Below are 16,562 nucleotides of genomic sequence, written 5' to 3'. Positions count from 1 at the left end.
CCATTTGTCTCCTGCCATCCCTCTCCAGCCTCTGACAAACAAAGGCCAAGGACACAATTTTATCCCCTGGCTAATAGCCTTTTATGGACCTAACCTCCATGAAATTATCTAGCTTCTCTTTAAACTCTATTATAGTCCTAGCCTTCACAGCCTCCTCTGGCAAGGAGTTCTACAGATTACAGACAGGCACTTTGTTATTTTGAAATGATGTCAGTTATTCTGAAATAACGCTGCAGTGTAGATGTACCCTGACAGTGCTAAGTCTCAGCAGAAGGCATTAAATCTTGGATGCTGAAGAAGGCCCATCCACACTGGACAGACTAGAGGGAATAATGCAGAGACCAATACATGTTGTAGCTTATTTTTCAGCCCCTCCCCCATGAAGAAGAACCTTAGAAGTGAATTCCTCCTGTCAACAGAGTTTGCAGCTCAACAAGGGCGGGGGAAAGGAGGAGGGAATAAAAATCCTCAACAAAGAGGAACTGTCTCTTCATGCTGCTTGTACCCTGAGGGTACATCTAGACTACAGGCTTTTGTCAACAGAGGCTTTGTTTTGTTGTCAAAGAGCATCTAGACTACAGCCAGTTCTGTTGACAAAGCAAGCTGCTTTGTCAACATGAGAGTGTAGATGCAAAGGGCAGTGTAGATGCAATAATGCCTTCTGTTGACAGAACTCTGTCTACAAAAGGCATTATTCCTCGTAGAATGAAGTTCTTTCGACGTTATATCAACAGAACTCGGTGGTAGTGTAGACGCAGGTATAGTTTTGTTGACAAAAGTGGACTTTTGTCAACAAAACCCTGTAGTCTAGACCAGTGGTCCCCAATGTGGTGCCCGTGGGCACCATGGTGCCCACCGGGGCATTTATGTGCACCCGCCAAAACATGTGGGCTGACCCTGTCCCCGGTGCATGGCACATGCATGGTGCTGGCCCCGGGCATGTGGTGCATGTGCGGCTCCTTCCCCAGGCGCGTGGGTGGCCCCACCCCTGGAAGCGCGGTGTGTGAGCAGCCCCGCCTCCGGGTGCCCAGCAGCCATGAAAGGTTGGGGACCACTGGTCTAGACACACTCTGAGGGACAGGGCATACTAGGCTCCATAACCAAAGACCTGGGGATTACAGTGGATGAGAAGCTGTATGAGAGTCAGCAGTGTGCCCTGGTAGCCAAGAAAGTTGACAGCATATTTGGATGTATTAGTAGGAGCATTGCCAACAGATCTAGAGAAGTGATTATTCCTCTTTATTCAGCATTGGTGAGGCCGCAGTCAAGGTAGCTCTGTTCACAAGTTGACGGATTATCCATACCAATCTTGACAGGTCTATAGGGCTCAAAGGGTCATGTACTATCCTTTATATCAAAGGGAAAACACTTTCTATTTTCTTTAAAATACAGATGTTTCCCACTTTCTCCATGAAGGCCAACAACCCATCCTTCCTTTCACAGCCCTACTACACAGATTGGCTAGACACTTCTCAATCCTCTCTGGGTCAGTTTATGGCCTAAACATGAGATTTGATTTCTGAATCTTTACCTGCGCACCACCCCATTATTGATTTTATTGCAAAATTATCCACGTCCTTTTGAAACCAGAAACAAAATACAGGACTATGTAGCTCTTTAAAGTGCTTCATAGTCCTGTATTTTGTTTCAGCTACACCAGACTAACACAGCTACATTTCTATCACTTTTGAAACCCGGGTTGCTTATGATAGCAAGGAACCGTAAAGCAAACACCAGAAAGGTTAAATTAAGGGAGATAGGCATATATTAAAATCCCTCTCCAAAGGAATTTCCATTGCTGAAGTTTAACATCTTGACATTTTTCTGTGAAAAAAATATGTCGAAGAATCAGCATTTAGGGGTTGCTTGTCTGCTGGTGTTTAGAGACCACAGCAGTGTAAAACTATGCTGCTGTCTCACTTGATTAGCATGAGTAAGCAGATTCCACATCCTTTTTCAACTCTTTCAGGCAACCACGGACTTCAAGCTAAACTGTGTTTCTTCTCTTTGGTTGCTCTCTTATCTTATCTCTTTAACATGCTTGCTGCTCGTTGCCTTATGCCTTATCCTCAGCTGTACTTCCTAGCCAGCAGCTGTAAGTGTAAAAATTAGCTGAAGTTGAGCAGGAATCGTATCCTGTCTGCTGTTTCCTTAGTAAACAAAGAGTAAATAATAAGACATATTTGTAGTACAGTGGGACAGAGAAGCCAAGACCTTGAAATAAGCACTCTACAGATCTAGCAAGATTCTGAGCTTGTCAGGGAACTGAGTGATGAAAAGATGAACTGCATTTCCCTAGATGAGGAGCACAGTTTCCCAAAACAGATCCAGGTCCCTCCCAGAGTTACTGCAGCCAGAATTCTCAGGAGAAGTAGGAGTGTCATGTGCTTGATGGGGAATAACAAAGGGTATGTCTACACTACCCTCCTAGTTCAAACTAGCGGGGTAATGTAGGCATACCGCACTTGCAAATGAAGCCCGGGATTTGAATTTCCCGGGCTTCATTTGCATAAGCGGGGAGCCGCCATTTTTAAAACCCCGCTGGTTCGAACCCCGTGCAGCGCGGCTACACGGGGCTCGAACTAGGTAGTTCGGACTAGGCTTCCTATTCCGAACTACCGGTACACCTCATGGAACGAGGTAGGGTGGGAGTCGAATGGACATGAGCAACACATCTCGAAGAACAGTTACAGATAAGTAACCGTCCTTTTCTTCTTCAAGTGGTTGCTTATGTCCATTCGAAGTAGGTGACTACCAAGCTAACCCCACGTAGGAGGAGTTGGAGCAGTCATGCCACCAGAGTCATGAAGGAAGGTGAACAATAAACGGATTTATTTGAACAATCCAACGCTGATAAGGCACATATTAAGAACAAAGACAACCGGATGTATATATATTTACATATTCACATCACAGATTCGAGGACTGCAGAGCCCACCCTTGCATCCTCCCTGGCCTGCTGAGGTAGCGCATAGTGTGTTGCAAACGTGTGAAGGGAAGACCATGTGGCTGCCCTGCAAATTTCTGTGATTGGTACCTGGGCACCAAAGGCCACCGAGGACGCCTGCGCCCTGGTAGTGTGCACCTTCACCCTGGGTGGGGTTTTACCAGCCAGTTGATAACATTCTATGATGCATTGCACCACCCATCTTGATAGCCTTTGTGTCGAAATAGGCGACCCTTTCACCCTGTCCCCAAATGCAATAAACAATTGTGATTTATGGAACGGCTTGGTCCTATCAATGTAGAACGCCAGCGCCCGCTTGGCGTCCAGTGAGTGAAGCACCCGCTCCTTAGAGGAGGCGTGAGGTTTTGGGAAAAAAACGGGAGATAAATCTCCTGGGACAGGTGGAATGGTGATATCACCTTCAGGAGGAAGGCTGGATGAGGCCATAGCCTTACATTGTTATGAGAAAAAACAAGGTAGGGCGGGTCTACAGTTAGCGCCCTTAGTTCCGACACCCTTCGAGCCGATGTAATGGCCATGATGAAAGCAACCTTCAATGAAAGGTGCTGCAGGGAACACGTGGCCAGCGGTTCAAAGGGAGGTAGCATAAGCCTGTGGAGGACCACGTTAAGGTCCCAGGTGGGAAGCGGGGCCCTCACCGAGGGGTACAGCTTTTCCAGGCCAGTAAGAAACCTTTCAACCACTGGGTTAGAAAAAAGGGAGACTCCTGCCATACCAATGTGGAAGGCAGAGAGAGATGCCACATGAACTTTGATAGAAGAAAAAGATAGGCCACTAGACCGAAGCTGGAAAAGGTAGTCAAGAATAGTTGGAATAGGAGCCGAGGACGGGTGTACTCCTCTCCGGGACGCCCAAGACGAGAAGCGCCGCCACTTGGCAGCGTACGACCGTCTAGTAGAGGTTTCCTGCTACTGAGGAGAACCATCTGAACCTCTTGGGAACATTCCCTTTCTGGTTGGTTCAACCACGGATAAACCATGCCGTTAGGTGGAGAGACCAGAGATCCAGGTGAACCATGATCCCCTTTCCCCAGGGTTGAGTTAGCATATCCCGGACTAGAGGGAGTGCTATTGGGTCCTGGATAAGCATGTCCACCAGGATGGGGAACCAGAACTGTCTGGGCCACCTGGGGGCTATGAGGATGATCGAGGACCGAAAGGTCCTCGTCCTGGTCAATACCCTGGAAATTAGGGGAAACGGGGGAAAAGCATAGAGAATGCCCTCTGGCCACACGGTCGTCAGGGCATCCCTCAGGGAATATTTCTCCAGCCCCAGCAGGGAACAGTAGTTCCTGCACTTGGCATTGCGTGCCGAGGCGAACAGGTCTAGGCAGGGATAACCCCACCTGCGGAAAACCTGGTGGAGAGCAGAGTTCTTGAGGGTCCACTCGTGCGCTTCAAAGGATCTGCTCAGCGTGTCTGCTAGCAGGTTTTTGCACCCCGGGAGGTACTCCGCTTGAGGTGTGATACCGTGCGTGATGCACAAATGCCAAAGTTGCAGGGCCTCTTTGCAGAGGGAAGGTGATCGTGCCCCACCCTGCTTGTTGAGATAAAAGACCACCGCTGTGTTGTCCATACGAACCAGGATCGAGCGGTGGGCGAGCCTTGGCAGGAAGGCTTCGCAGGCTCGCCTCACCGCCCGCAATTCCCGGACGTTTATGTGTAGGGCTCGCTCACAGGGGGACCAGAGGCCTTGAGTCCTGTGCTGCTCCAGGTGTGCTCCCTAGCCCAGGTCGAATGCATTGGTGACCAGCGTCAGGGAGGGGGGAGGGGCATTGAAAGGAACCCCACTGTGTACCACGGATTCCTGGGTCCACCATAGGAGGGAGTCCAGAATTTCTTTGGGCACCGTAATTATCGAGTCCCAAAGACCCCTGGACTGGCTGAAGGCCTTCGCCAACCACGTCTGCATGGGTCTCATCCGCAATCTGGCATGGCGGACCGTGTACGTACACGCCGCCATATGGCCCAGGAGCCTGGAGCAGACCCGAGGGGTCGTGATAGGGACCGAGTTAACCCCGAGATCAGCTCCACTATGGAGAGGAACCTGCTCTTGGGCAGGAACGCCCTTGCCACCCTCGAATCGAGGAGGGCCCCCACAAATTCTATCTGTTGGGAGGGAGTCAGGGATGACTTCTCAACATTTATCATGAGTCCCAACCTTAGGAAAAAGGCTCTTGTGAGTGCCACGTGAGCTTCTACCTGCTCGTACGCGCGACCTCAGATCAGCCAGTCATCGAGGTACGGAAACACGTGCACCCCTTGTTTGCAGAGATATGCAGCAACCACCGCCATGCATTTTGTGAATACCCTTGGTGCCATACATAATCCAAAAGGGAGCACCTTAAACTGAAAATGGTATTGGCCCACCATAAACCTGAGGAACCTCCTGTGGCTTGGTCTGATCGCCACGTGAAAGTACGCGTCCTTGAGGTCGAGAGTCGTGTACCAGTCTCCTAATTGTAGCACTGGGATGACCGAGGAACAAAGTCACCATTCAGAACCTGTGTTTTATGACCGCCTTGTTTAAATCTCGGAGGTCCAAGATGGGGTGGACCCCTCCCTTCAGCCTGGGGACAACAAAATAACGGGAGTAAAAACCCCTTCATCGCAGATGCGGAGGAACCTTCTCTATTGCTCCTTTTTCGAGGAGCGCAGACACCTCCTGACACAGGATGTGTTCGTGAGGGGTGTCCCTTACTAAGGACGGAGAAGAGGGTTTTGAGGGCAGTGGGCCTAGGAATGGGATAGTATAGCCTCCATTTACTATGTTCAGAACCCAGGCATCTGATGTTATTATGGCCCATGCATGGGCAAAAAGGGCATGGGCAAAAATGGGGGGCCAGGGCGGGAGATTGGTACGGGACTCTCAAACAGGGCGTCAAAATTGGGGCTTGCCCTGATGTCCCCGCTGGTATCGGTCCTGGGGCGACGACGTTGACCCCTAGCCCCCTGAGGGTGTGCAGCCGCCCCAGAACCTCCACTGAAATTCAAATCCCGGGCTTCATTAGCAAGTTCGGTATGCATACATTACCCCGCTATTTCGAACTCGCGGGGTAGTGTAGACATACCCAAATATACTAGATCAGATTTTTGGTCAAATAGCTAATCTGACCATTCAAAGTCCATCCCCTCTCTCTTCCATTCTGACACAACAGAAACAATTCTTAGAGTTGAGTGCAGATAAGATTTCAGCAGGAATGGGAAACAGAATTAGAGCAAGTAGCAGCTGGGATTTGTAGAAAATACTGCAATTCTGCATGTTCTGATTGGGCCTCAGTGTCATGACAAAGGAACAATACACATAAATACCTCTCCTGCAGTGCTGGAAGCGAAGACAAAAAATATCACACCGTATGGAAGACGCATGTCATGCGCAGGTCTGCAGTGTTAGAGCACTTGGCTTTAAAGGAAAATCCATACAGCTAACAGTGCCTTCTGGCACTGTGGGACCCAGTTGTGCTGGAAGATGGCAAGTGATATGTAGATCAATTGATAAATTCATCTCACAGGCTCTACAGAGAACCCTATTCAAATCATGACAATGATGGACTCTCAAGAATCAGAGAACCCTCTATCTTCTCCCCACTTCCCTGCTTCCCTGCATTAACATGCAAAAGTCACTGTTCTTACGTCTGTCCATCTCCCAGACAAATCTGGAATAAAAGCTCCTTTTTTGGATGCTATGCACTGTCCAGATCCCCGTCCTGAATGCAGCACTGTCTGTTCAGCATTAACACATACACCTACAAGGTTGCTAGGAAGAGAGGTCGATGAGTTGTTTGTAAAGCCAGTGTAATCAATGCCAGGGTGTATAGGGATACGTCTACACTTCCCTCTCATGTGTAAGAAAATATGCAAATGAGGCAAAGCAGTGCATATCACCGTACCTCATTTGTATACTTAATGAGCCACCATTTTTGCATAAGGGGCTTTTGCGCAAGAGCCGTTCTGCTTTTTTTCAGGAAGAATGGCTCTTGCGCGAAAGGGGGTTTTTGCGTAAAAAGGAGCCATGTAGACTGCTCCTTTTTGAGCAAAAATTGCAGCTCATTAAGTATGCAAATGAGGCATGGCGATATTCATCACTGTCTCATTTGCATATTTTCTAGTGCAAGAGAAGGCAGTGTAGATGTAGCCTTGGGGTATAGTGTACGTGGCAGAGAAGGTAATTCCACCAACTGGTTCAAAGCAGAAAAAAGTTACAAAGCACCATAGGTATAGTTCTGTGAGATCCCATCAAGATGTAACCCACCTCGTACTATTGCTGTCACATTGTTGTTAAAGAAGGAAAATCATACTTTCTGGTGCACTTCTTGGAGTCTTCTGGCTCTTCTTCCTTCCCTGGTGTAGCAACTAATTCTAAAGATATGCCACTGACAGACCTTCACCCTTCTGGTTACCATGGGAAAGCACTCTCAAAATGAACAGTATTATAATGTGCCTAATGGAATCAAATTCTGGATCAATCTGACTGGTTTCAATTACAAGTTTGACACCTGTAATCAAGGTTTGAACAAAGTCCTGACCTGGATGGGCCACTGCATTCCACACCCTAATGACATAAAAAGCCAAGCACGGGGTACTTAGAGCCCACCTATTAGCCTCATTTAGCACATACACTGTAATTGACAATATTTTTAACCTATTTCCTCCCTTCTCTTTCCCTCCTCATCCCCTCCCTCTGCTATTTGTGTGTGCCCTGCACCCTTCACTCCAGTCATGTGAAGAAGCGGGTTGCGCCCACGAAAGCTCATGATACCATCTACATGTTTGTTAGTCTAAAACGTGCTGCAGAACTATTTTTTTTAAAGTTTTTTCCCCTTAGGAAGTTTGTCCCATAGTCAGAAGAGCAGATGGTCCCAGACTAAGACATGATTGCTGTTATCATCTGGGAGTTGCCCACACCATCTTAGAGGTGATACATTAGTAAAAAGTAGGATTTGTACTGGTGCAAGTTACCTTGCTTTCAAACACTTTATCCAAGCACAAAGTGTCTACATTGGACATTTGAATCCGTGAAAGCTGTATCAACACAAAACTTCATCACACAGATAAGCCTTAAGAGCTGGAAGAGGAAACTAGAGCACAAGAGGAAAGCATCCCCATGGCAGCTATTCATATCATAAGGCTAGGTGCCTCATTCTGGATGACTGGAAAATTACTGCCACTACTAAGTGAATTGCAGTAATGCAGTTCCAAAGTGACAAATGAAAATCAGTCTAACTCTGTTGGCAAGCAGTGAAATGAAGAAAAAAAAGGCATCAAGGCTACAGCTCCTCTGCCCTGAGATTATTTTCCCAACAAGTTTAATTGACATTTGTGAAGCAAATAATCCGTCTGCTTATCGATAGGCAAAGGCAGCAATAAGAAAAGTGGGTTCCCAGTGTGTGAATCATGAGTGGGGCTGAAGAATGAAATCACCTTAATTCTTGAAGCCAGCCTGTCTGGATGAGTAGCTGCCAGCATAGCCTTGATGGCCAAATTATAATGTAGGTAAGCCCTGCAATAGAACCCACCAGAGAGAGAGAAAGAGAGAGAAAATCGACTATCCAAAAAGGGTCAAAAGTCACATCTGCCATTAACCGATGACTCCTGGGTCATACAGTGCCCTGGGCAAGTGGGACTGAACAGGCTCCAAGTACTAAAACATATAAAAAGAGGAGTTCAAAACTATAGGGTTGTGTCTTTCAATTCTAGTCATCTTCCAGGAACATCAGTGTGCATCGACTCAACCCTACTCCTCACGTCTAGACCAGCTGGCCTGTGGACTAGCATGAGAGACTGAGACAATCCCATCTGTAGAATTGTGTGCATGAGTGTGTACATGTATGGTGGATAACTTTAGTAGCTAGGGAACAGTAAATGAATTCTAGATTCACAATAAACACGGCATATTGCCTTACCCTTCAACAAAATTCTGCTAGTTCTATTTCTTTAAGTGTAATCCTTGCATTTAATGCAAATGATTTTTAAAGATGAATTTTAGCACAGGTTAGCACTTTAAGGGCTACGTCAGAAAAGTATGCTTGCCAAATCAAAAGGGCAAATAGATCAAACTGGAGAAAATGAGTAAGGATGGCCTTAGACTTTTGGAGAGCCAGAAGCAATGAAGTCCAAAGCATGGCTTTCCCCTTCCTGCCTTTAGTGCTGGTCCAGAGGAGATCACCAGGCTTTTCATACAATTGTAGCAGGTTGGGTGGGGGAGAGAACTCAAAACACATCCACACAAAATTGTTGAGGATTCAACAGGGAATCTGGAAGCAAGAGATCCCTGTGTGGGTACTAGATTTTCTGGTACTTAAGATCATCCATGGATACTAGTAAGGTACTGTTTATTTAAGGACTAAGGGAAGGCTACGCAACATGGATCCCATGACCCGTTTGTTTGCGGCCCACAGTATGGTTTGGGTTTACGCGGGGCTCACCATGAAGCCTGCGGATAGGATCCTTTGAACATGGCCTCCACTGGGAACATGCTCCACAACAGAGAGTCAATATAATGGTCTTCTATTGACATGCGTTTTAGTAGCTAAATTCCTGGACTGTCAATGCTCATTAAAAGTGCTGTCATGTGGGTGGAAATTGGGTCAATATTGCATTGTATTAATATCAGCAGAACTGAGTTAAATGGGCCTGCATGTTGCGTAGTCTTGCTTTAATCTTTGTATTAGTGTCAGTGTGAAAAGTTATTTGCATATATTTGCATGTATATGCAACTACACTTAAGCTGCAGCCCTCAGCATGTGCTATAAGTATCTCTGTGGCCCCCAGCACTTCGAAAGTTGAGTAGCCCTGGACTAAGGCATGTGCTTTAGGTAACATTAAAATAGAACTCCTGTCCGCCTTCTAGAAATACCCATTTCCTAATGAGATGTATAAAAAAAATGTAGAAAGCATTCATGTGGATTCTTCTGATTTCCAAAAGACCCCTGGGCAACTCTTATCAAGGGCATTCTTTATTCATAATAAAGTTCCTAACAACCCTTTGCTATTTGTTTTAAAATCCCACAAGTCTCTTAAGTTCATAATATAAGTATTCTGCTTTAGAATAACAACAAATAGCTATATTTTTAAATCAATAATTATTTTATTGAGATACTCTAAGTCAAAAGGGCCAATACATGTGGGGGGCAAAGGTATCTACACACTGAATAAAAAATTTTTTAGGAGAAAATACAAATTGGAAAAAAAACAGAGCACCTAGAGAACAACCTAAGTTATTAGGTATTGAACACTCTCTATCCCTTCTATGAGAGATATGTAATGTTGACAAGAATCAAGGCAATTACAGGCAAGTCTCAACATCCCCCATATCCACTTGCCATCAATCTCATGTACATGCAGTAAAAGTTACATAGCAATTTGAGTACTGGCATCCAGAACCAGGTGTCCAGGGCCCGGTCACAGCAGATAATCCATATACAAGAGTAAACCAGAGAACTCAGCACCAAGTGTTTTATAGTTTCTCAAGAAGAAATTGGAAAAAAAGACAAAAACACTTTATTTTCATACAGAGTTGGGTCTCTAAGTATCTTAGGAGTAAAGCGTAGAACCTTGTACAGTAGACTTTACACTTACCCAAAGTGTAATAGAAAAGGATGGAAACAGATGATCAGTTCCACCCTCTGCCTGGAACTCAGAGCCTCCATGACTTGAGCAGTCACATATTAAAGACAATGAATCTGATAATTGGACAGAATACCAATGGATTACCAAATATGCCAATGACCGAATCAGGTTTATCACTCACCGCCTGAAGATTATAATAAACTATGAACCTAATATACATTGCTTCCTATCCTTCTCTCTCATCATCTTCTCATTCCTTTCTGCTCCCCACATTTTATTGGATTATCTTCCATTGCCAAAAATCTTGGGAGGTGACTTTAATGCAATTAACACCTCACTGGTTCCTATTATCCTTCTGAAATATGGACAAGCACCTCCTTCTTATATCAACAAAATGGAGGATAAAAAGGAATAAGATAGTATTAGCTGAAACAGGAAGTGCTTTTATTTTTTAAAAAAAGGTAGAATATATATTTATCACAGAGAGCAGGAATTTGGTACTAGATTAGACAGGTACAGATACAAATTTTAGTTAGAAGAAAGGAGATGGAGCAAAGTTAGATGACAAAGAACCATGCCATCCAATTTCTCTGGAAGATGCACTTTATGTCCAGAAGCAAGCTATTTACAGGCATGAGAAAGAACCAGATTAGATATTATTTTGTCGGTATATACTGTTCGCTGAAGCTACTAAAAAAGAATGACTCAAAAGTTCCAGAACCAATGTCCTCCTGAAACCAAGAGTGCAGCCTAGAAAAAAAGAAGGTTTTTTTCATGCCAATGAAGGTTTGGGGCAGCTGATGCATGCATCCAAAGTAAACTGGAGTTATTCTTGCACAAGATCCTTTAAAAGTCAGATTAACTCCTTCATGCCCAATAAATGATATACCTAACAGGGCCTTGAAGAGTTTCTCTCACAAAACAAACCCGGAATAATTTTAATTTTGATAGGCTACTAAAATATTTGTTCCTCCTGCATCAACATCAGTATGTTAAAAGTGGATTTGTGAGTATTGTGCTCATTTGAGAAAGTTTTGATAATTTTGGAAGATCAATCTAAACACTTCTGAGGTGTGTATGTAAGCAGTGTTAATAAAACCAAGAAGCAACATTCATTTACTTCCACAATGAGATCTGACAGTAAGAAGTGCACACGTAATATTGCGATGGATACTATATGTCGAGTTTGAAGTGATAACTCACACATTTGGCTTCTGATGTAATTTACTCAGGATAAAATTATCTAAGAGAAGTGATTTGTCAAGTTAAGCAAGTCTGACCTTATATACATCTGTAATCCTGTCAACAGTCTTTTCCCCAAGGCCCTGGTCTTTAATTTTCCTGAAACATCATCTACTAATGATATACTTTGGGTGAAATACAGTTCTACTCTAAGAAGTCACTGTAAAAATGGCACTTGCCTTATCAGATCTGTTCCCCGTGTGTATACATAATCGGATCTGACCTCTTCAGTGATTAAAATAAGCTCACACTATTTTTTTACTACAGTTAGCTGTGCAGAATCATTGAAGATAAGAATGAGCAATTCATTCTTGGGCAACAGAATTGTTTACCAACTTCTAATCATTTACATTTCTTCAACCCTATGGAAAGGAGTGGGACTGCATGGGTGTCACTAAGGATGCAATTTCCTCCACAGAGCCTTTTTTACTGATGATATCTAAGTACCCAAACTTGACCTAGATCCCAAACTGGGTATCTAGGTCTGGCAAATCATAAACTTAATCTTACTCCTAAACTTGGTCCATATGACAGTGTAACCCATATACCTTCCGGGTGTAGTTCACTGTCCCATGTACTTAGACCACAGAGAGAAAGAGAAAGAGAAAGAAAGAGAGAAAGAGAAAGAGAAAGAGAGAGAGAGAGAGAGAGAGAGAGAGAAAATGAGTTTGCTCTACCCCCTTAGCTGACAGCCAGCTGGCTTTTAGTTCATGCACTAAGCTCCAGAGGTTCTAGGTTTAGTTCTGTCTCTCTACATTACAAAAAGAAAACTGAACATAAATATAGTCACACCGCTATTGTTACAAAATCATATGACAGAGCAGAACCACAATGTGGGCTAACCTTTCCTATATAAATGGTATTTCCTTTCTAACGTCCACATAAATCTTTCTGCTATTTTTAGTTCATATACATATTATTAGATCCTTGCACAGGTACAAAATTTGTATCCACATCTATAGCCACAAAAATGAGTTGCAGATATCTGCATCCACATCCACAGATGTGGATTCCTGTGGATATAAAGCGAATTTGCAAGGCTCTACCTATGACTTGCAAATAACTAACTGTGCATAACATTCTGCAGACCATGTGCCCACTGTATAGACAAGATCAACTTAGTCTATAATATAAACAGAAACTAACAGTGGAACAATTGTTTGAAAAGTAGCTATGCATAATTATATGTATATCCAACAGTTCACTGCAATGGCTCCATCTCACAAACTGATACAGTAAGTGTGACATGGGAGTAGGTCAAAGATTTGTGAAAAAGGTCAAGTTGCTATGATTTATCAGGTCCAAAATCCACTCTCTAAAAAAATATATAAGTGCCCAAATGAAAATTTACACCATAGGCTGTAGGGTCCATATAGTGTTACTGAATAAACAGCATATATTTAAAATGTATGTGTGTATATATATCTATATATCTATATATATAGATATATATATAGATATATTTACAGTTATAACTTGAGGTTTAATTTTGCTTTATTGTTACCTTTAAAAACAAAGGAAATCCAGGTCACATTGAAACATGATGCTGAAATAATCTCCTGTCTGACCAGAGCTTGTGTAGGAGTTTAATTACACATGTACCATTGATATTAAATAGCAGAATAATTTGCATCTATAAAGCACCTTTCAGCTGAAGATTTCAAAGCACTTTCCAAATACTCTCAAAACATTCTTGGGAGGTACAACAAGAAAACATCAGACCACACCCATTCTTCAGACAGCAAACCGAGGCAGAATGAAGTGACTTGTTCAAAGTCACACAGCAGGTAGTGGCAGAGCTGGGAACTTTGAAATACTCATTCCGATCATCTGTCTTTTTCTATAATATTTTACTTCCCTTGCAGAAGTCAGAATTTGGACAAATAGTTACTCCTTTTTCCCCTTCAAGAGACATTTTTCTTTTGATTAAAAGAAAGAAGGCATGAAAATATAAGAAAATAAGGTCTCCATCCACTGTTTGCCAAATACTGGTGGCTACCAGTTTTTATGGCACAACTGCAATCTGACTTCTGTCCGATAATTACATCTCGCATTTCAGCAGTTTGGTTATTCTTCTAGCAAACCAGAAATTTTAAGTTTCAACCAGAAAAGAGGAGACATGTAGAAAGTAAGAATGTTAAAGGTAAGGCTTATTGGATCTGGTTAACCGATGGGAGATGGGGCAGCTCTCAGCCTGTCGTAAGCAGAGAGCCTGTTGCAGGTGGGAGGGCACGCCAGAATGGCCAGAGTAGCCCCTGTCTGCAACGGGCCCTAACTTTAATTGGTTAACCAATTAAACAGGATATTACTTCCCTTGTAGAAAGATACATATATGACCATATCCCATATCATGAAGGAGATATAATAAAGAAAAAAAGTACATGTAGGAATCAGGGTCCCAACAAGATGTTTATTGGGAAGAGAAAATTGCCAGGATTTTATTTTCTATAAAGTGACTCAACTGTGAGTTTGTAACAGTTGAAAGTGTTACGTGTATGAGGGCCATTCAAATTACTGCGGAACTTGCCACCATATGGGGCCTCATGATTGTTGTTTGAGAAAATTTCAATGCCATTGTCAAGGCTGACAAGTGATTTCAGCATTGAAATGCTAGCAACACTGATTGTTTTCAGGGCAACGGGAAAATCAGAATCGAGGAAATAAACAATTGTGGGACTTCAGAAAGACCTTAAAACTACAACATACATACACAGGCTATATATATAAAAATATTGTACGTATGATCAACCTCCTTATCCATCACATGGGATTATTCCAGACTCTAGCTAGAGTCATAACATGCTCACATCCTAAATATGAAAAAAAATCCATAAACACAATGCAAGGGAACAATACACTTCATACTGTGATTGTCACTTCAAGATAATTAATGCCTTGTCTAGAATACTGATGCATCCCAAATTAATTGACTAGTGTAGGCAGATAGTAACTAAGTGGTTATTGAACCACTTGTGTATCTCACAAGTTACAAAGTGCAATGCAATTCCTGGTATCAGACTGAAGATCATTGTGAAAATTGGCTTCCATGATTCTGTCCACACAGAGGATACAGCAACAGCTCTGACAGACTTTTCTTCTGCCCTTATGACCAAGTTACACTCATTCTTTGACGGTACTGTAGATCTTTTGGACTGTGGCACAAGTAAATTCCAAATCCTCAGGAAACCTAATAGCTAATTCTGTATTTGCCAGGTAGTGTGTGCCTGTAAACTCTGAAAAGTAGCGGCCTATATCAGGGTGGGGGATTTCATGAGGCTCCAAGTTATATTCCAGGTTCTCTGCATGAAGAAGAAAAAACAGTTATCAGCACACTAATGCCCAGCAATGGAGAAACTATTTGTCTCTGCCCTCATCCAGTCAGTTTTCTGTTTCGGAGTTTCATCTGCTCTGCTTTCTGACTGGCTGTTATTGTGAAATCATTAATGAGTATCAGTTCACTGTGCTGAAGAGAAGGAATGGTTCATACTGAACAGAGAACAAACACATAGGGAGTTAAGTCCCAATCCTGCAGGCACTCTGTCTATGCAGAAGCTAAACAATTAGGCTTCAGCTCCCACAGTCAGGAAGCCAATTCCCAGAAGAGGTTCTTACAAACTGTCGAATTATTTGAAATGTGTAAAGGAAAAGCCAATTGTATAGAAAATGCATGAAGGAAGAATTGTGACTACCACCTTGAATGCTCCTAAGGATCGATTGGGATTTGAACTGTGCTTAGAACACAGAGATTACTATTTAAATTCCAAATTTTCTGGAGTTGTAATCCTATAAGAAATGAATGCTTATTCCTTACTACCACAGTATATTCATGTGCTTTCCCATTTTAAAAAAAATTAATCATTGCAAACGCAGATTAAAGTAAAATCAGAAGTAATGTGCTATAGTAAAAAAATGAATCAAATGACATACCACTCATTTGTTCTGTCAGAGGAAAAGCTCTCATTTGTGTAAAGCAGCATTGTTGTGCTATGTCTAATTAGTGACTTAAAAGCGTATCATCTCTCTGGAAGTCTTGAATAATGTAATGTACATTTAGCAGTAAATAGAACGAGTGGACAGAATTTATGCATGCCCCTGTTTGGCTCATCTGTAGCGGTTGGGATGGATGCAGAGACCACCATTTAAGAAAAATCCATCCATGCCTAGTTCTTAAATTAGCGAGAGTTAAACTGATCGTTCACAAGCAATATGGTGAAAACCACTTAGAAATACTGATAATGTGTTTAATCAAGTTAGTTGTGACCAAACCATATAATAAACTGCAACCATTAAATTTTAAAAACCAAAACATGTATTTTAAATTCTCTCCTTCAAGATCCCACACTCCCTTCCCAAAGCACAAAATCAAAACTTATGTAAAAAGCAAAAAGTGACTTGCACACAGTGTGGAAGGGACAGGAAGTGCGAATGGTCAAGGGTGATAGGTGATGGCAAGTAAGGACAAAGCAACTAAAGCATACAAGATGGTGCTCCAGAACAATTTCAATGTATTTTACAACTACAGATGTATTTGATCTTAATTTTTTTAACTCACTCTCATATATTTTACTGCAAACTATGTTAGACAGCACCCTCTAGTGAAATCTGAATCACAGTCAATTAAAATATTCATAAACAAAGAGTTTCAAAAATGTTTAATCAATCTTTACAACAACTAGTGATGAAGTATTGTTTCCATTTCATAGATGAGAGGAAGACAAGTGAAGAATTCTGCCCAAAATCAAAGGGGAAGTGAATGTTACAGGAAGGATTAGAATACAGAAGTT

The 16,562-nt window shown here is 42.8% G+C and overlaps 1 protein-coding gene across 2 annotated transcripts in view; it reads right to left on the bottom strand.

Moving 5' to 3' along the window:
- Positions 1-10,030: 10,030 nt before the first annotated feature.
- FBXO21 (F-box protein 21) overlaps positions 10,031-16,562 on the bottom strand; it is a 45,294-nt gene continuing 38,762 nt past the window's right edge. For both annotated transcript variants that reach the window (XM_075898173.2, XM_075898170.2), the window contains one exon: positions 10,031-15,077. In XM_075898173.2, the coding sequence (XP_075754288.1) occupies positions 14,899-15,077 (179 nt within the window). In that variant the 3' untranslated portion in view covers positions 10,031-14,898. The remainder of the gene's footprint in view (positions 15,078-16,562) is intronic.

The sequence above is a fragment of the Pelodiscus sinensis genome, chromosome Z, assembly GCF_052426305.1.
Source record: "Pelodiscus sinensis isolate ZL-2025 chromosome Z, ASM5242630v1, whole genome shotgun sequence".
In the NCBI taxonomy this organism is placed as follows: Eukaryota; Metazoa; Chordata; order Testudines; family Trionychidae; genus Pelodiscus; species Pelodiscus sinensis.
The sequence above is the reverse complement of the archived record's forward strand: the minus strand, read 5'-3'. Positions and strand labels throughout refer to the sequence as shown.